We start from the raw sequence: 3,376 nt of genomic DNA, 5'->3' as shown, positions 1-3,376 counted from the left end.
TTTGGTTAGGACCATGGAGAAAATTGTGGGATTCCCTTTAACCATTTTCGTACCTCACGCATTAGAAGCTCTCCAGAATTGCCATCACCCTCCACATTTCTCTTTCAGCCTCCTCACCTCCTATGAGGTCCTTTTGTTAACTGCTCCTCACATAACTCTTTTGCGTTGTAATAACCTCAACCCTGCTACTCTTCTCCCCTCTGTCACTGAGGAAATCACTCACAAGTGCTTGATGCTAATGGATCACATTCTGACTCCTTGTGGTGATCTACAAGAAGCTTCTGTGGGTAACACTGAGTTCTCATGGTTCACTGATGGTTCTTATTTAAAGGTGACGGTATTGTGCTAGGGATGTTATTACAGCTCCTTTTGATGCTGTTGAGGCAGCATCTTTACCGGTGGCTGCTTAAGCCCAACAAGCTGAATTACACAGTTACACAGGCGTGTGCCTTAGCCAAGGACAAAACTGCCAATATTTATACTGATAGTAGTTATGATTTTGGAGTAGCCCATGATTTTGGAATGTTGTGGAAACAACATGGTTTCCTTTCTTCCTCAACCTGGGCACTCCGTCTGTCATGGTTGTTAGTGAGAAGGGGCAGTTGAGGATGGCTGGCAAAGGAAACCCACTAGCCTTCCTAGCTTGAATGTTTCAAACCTTTCATTTTCTAGAAACTCACCATGGCTTACGCTGTCATTTGTGCAAGGAGAGTGACTCAGTGCTTCTAGCAGTTGGGTGAGTAAGGGGAAGATGGGGAGGTGCTGGGATTCCAGGAGTGCCGGGGCAATGATGGGGAGGGAGGCTGGGGCTGGGGGGACAGCAGGAGCAGGGGATGGGCTGTGAGAATCCAGTGAGCAGGAAGGCAAGGAAGAGGGAGAGGAAGGGAGAGACAGGGAGAGGCAGAGATGGGGCACTCCTTCCTGCGGGTGGCCCTTAGGTATGTTTCAAGGATGCCTTTTGAGCACTGCATCATCTGGAAACTGGACGGGGTCGGGGGGTGGTCTTCGTGAAGCAGATACAGTGCAGAGCTTCCCACCAGTGCACATCTCTTCATTGAGCAGAACAGCCTTGCACATTCCGGACTCTCAGCACCTCCCTCCGCTAAATGCCCACAGTGCCCTGTGCTGTAAGCCCGACAACTTCAAACACTGCTACATCATTTCCAAGTGCTCCCAAGAGGGAGGTCCACCCTGGTGAGAGCCACAGAAGGAAGCAGGAACAATTAAAAAGCCACTCTCTCTCTTAACCAATCTGGGAGTGTCACCCCACAATCTGGAGCTCGAAGGGGCAGGAGAGACCGGGGACGGGCCCTCCCTGGGTCTCCACATCAGGCAAACTGGACACATATGAGGAGCATACTGAACACTGTAGTGGTGTGGGCTCGCCCTCCTGCCCTGCCGCCTGACACATCGTCACCAGGGCCAGGGTGGCTCCTCCTGATCAAGCACTTCCTGAAGTTTCATTTAAATGCAACATGCCATAAAGAAATACCCACTGCCAACGTCTTCGTGGGAATACAGCCAGTGGAGTAAGTAAAAATTACAGAAGTCAGTCCTGGATGAGAGAGAGACTTGGAGAAACTCCTCACTCTACAATTCTTGGCTCCAAAACTATTTCTGCAATGGGATGGAAATCTTGAGCCAGTTGTTGTCCACTATATGCCCTACCGTTCTGGTTGTGCTGAAACAAGAGATCATCAGTAGAATGTACTAGCAAATCCCTGCAAGAAAGTTATTTTATGACTCCAAGGGAGATGACGTTTTGGAGTTGAAAGCGTTGTTGTCCCAGCCTGAACCTAGGGTAGCTTAGAACAGGGAGCATCAGAATAGAAATGGTTGACAGAAGATTTGTTGAGTCCATAAAGTATTTCTTTTTTTTTTTTTAAATTAAATTAAAAAAAAAAGTGAGGCCAGCACTTAAAATGGTAAAATTTCTTGCCAACCCCAGATTTCTGGAATCTCTTGAAAGATGAGGCGGCCTAGCACTGCCAAGCTGGCATAGCCGCATGAACATGGAGCCATGGTCTGGAGTGGGCATGGCTGATCGGGAGGGACGGTATGTTAGCTGCTAGCCCCTTCTGTTATTTAAGTCTTCAAGATCCTCCCACAAAACTTGTGAGCATGGCAGGATTACTTAGAATCTACACCCAAGCAAGCCTTATAAAAGAATAAAAACAGGTGTGAGTCAGGGAAGCAGCATCAGGTAGGTTCAGAAAGCTGGGGATCATGTTGGCGATAGCTAAGCTGTTGACCATTAGGTGGATGACAGGGCTCTTGTGGTCACAGACTGTCCCCCCAGTTGGCATCGAGACAGTGGGAATAGCACACCACTTTCTGAGCCTACGTGCCCGGCACTGAAGGCTTTACGTTTGTCACCTAGTTTAAGCTTTCTACCTTAACGTCACCTGCCCAGGCTTCAGAAAAAGAAGTTAATGGAAGAAATCTGGGCTGAAGGATGTTAGACACAGGTGTCTTTGGCTCTGTGGTGAGTGGAAACTGTGTTCCTTACTTCCTTTTCTGATATCACAGGATGCTCAAGCATAGGTTTCCGGTGATAGTAAGAGACTCCATGGTGGCTACCATCCACTTCTTGAAGTCCTTGAATACATATGGGGCAGATCCAGCCTGGGTCATGGTCTGTGGTGACAGTGTGGGTGGGGGCGTGGCAACAATAGTTTGTCAAAACCTTGTGGACAGTTCTGATCTCCCCAAGATCCGTGCTCAGATCCTGATCTACGCCGTTCTCCAAGCCCTGGATTTCCAGCCTCCTTCTTATCAGCAGAACAAGGACATTCCGCTGCTCAGGCAGAATTTGGCCTTCTGCCGTTGGTGTGGTTACCTGGACATCAGCCCCTCCTGGAAAAGCACCGTATTGAAAAGAGCCCACTTGCCTGCCAAAGTCTGGGAAAAGTACAGAAAGTGGTTGGGTTCAGAAAACATTCCAGAGAAGTTTAAGAAGAGAGGCTACATGCCCCATGAGCCCCTGAATGAAAGTGCCTATCTGGAGACAAGCGTCATCCTCGATTTGACGAACTCACCCCTGCTTCCAGATGATGAGGTAGTGTCTCAGCTCCGCAAAGCTGGCATCGTGAGCTGTGAGTATGATGTTCTCCAGGACCATTTGCTGCTGTACAAGAAGAGGCTGGAGGACCTGGGAGTCCCAGTGAATTGGCACCACATGGAGGATGGTGCTCATGGGATGTTGGTCACCCTTGACCTGGGCTGCTTGTACTTGCCCTGCTCCGTGAGGACTCTGAATGCTGCAGTCCATGTTGTGACCATCTTTCCTTCCTGCCGCGGTTGCAAGAGTGTGAATTCCGTCACCATCCGGTTCCCATTGGGGCTCCTTGTTGCCAATGTAGGTGACGCTGAGTAG

General features: G+C 49.2%; 1 protein-coding gene across 1 annotated transcript; it reads left to right on the top strand.

Annotated features, from left to right (window-relative positions):
• The first annotated feature begins 268 nt into the window (after positions 1-268).
• LOC111187070 (arylacetamide deacetylase-like 3) lies at positions 269-3,376 on the top strand. Its single transcript, XM_089916291.1, has 2 exons — positions 269-735; positions 2,520-3,376. Exons 1-2 carry the CDS (start codon positions 648-650, stop codon positions 3,374-3,376), a joined length of 945 nt encoding a protein of 314 aa, XP_089772417.1. The 5' UTR covers positions 269-647.

Source organism: Delphinapterus leucas, chromosome 1 (assembly GCF_059928025.1).
Source record: "Delphinapterus leucas isolate spDelLeu-1000000601 "Yukka" chromosome 1, BTC_Dleu_Yukka2, whole genome shotgun sequence".
NCBI classification, from domain to species: Eukaryota; Metazoa; Chordata; class Mammalia; order Artiodactyla; family Monodontidae; genus Delphinapterus; species Delphinapterus leucas.
Note: the sequence above shows the minus strand (reverse complement) of the source record. Positions and strands in the feature narration are given on the sequence as shown.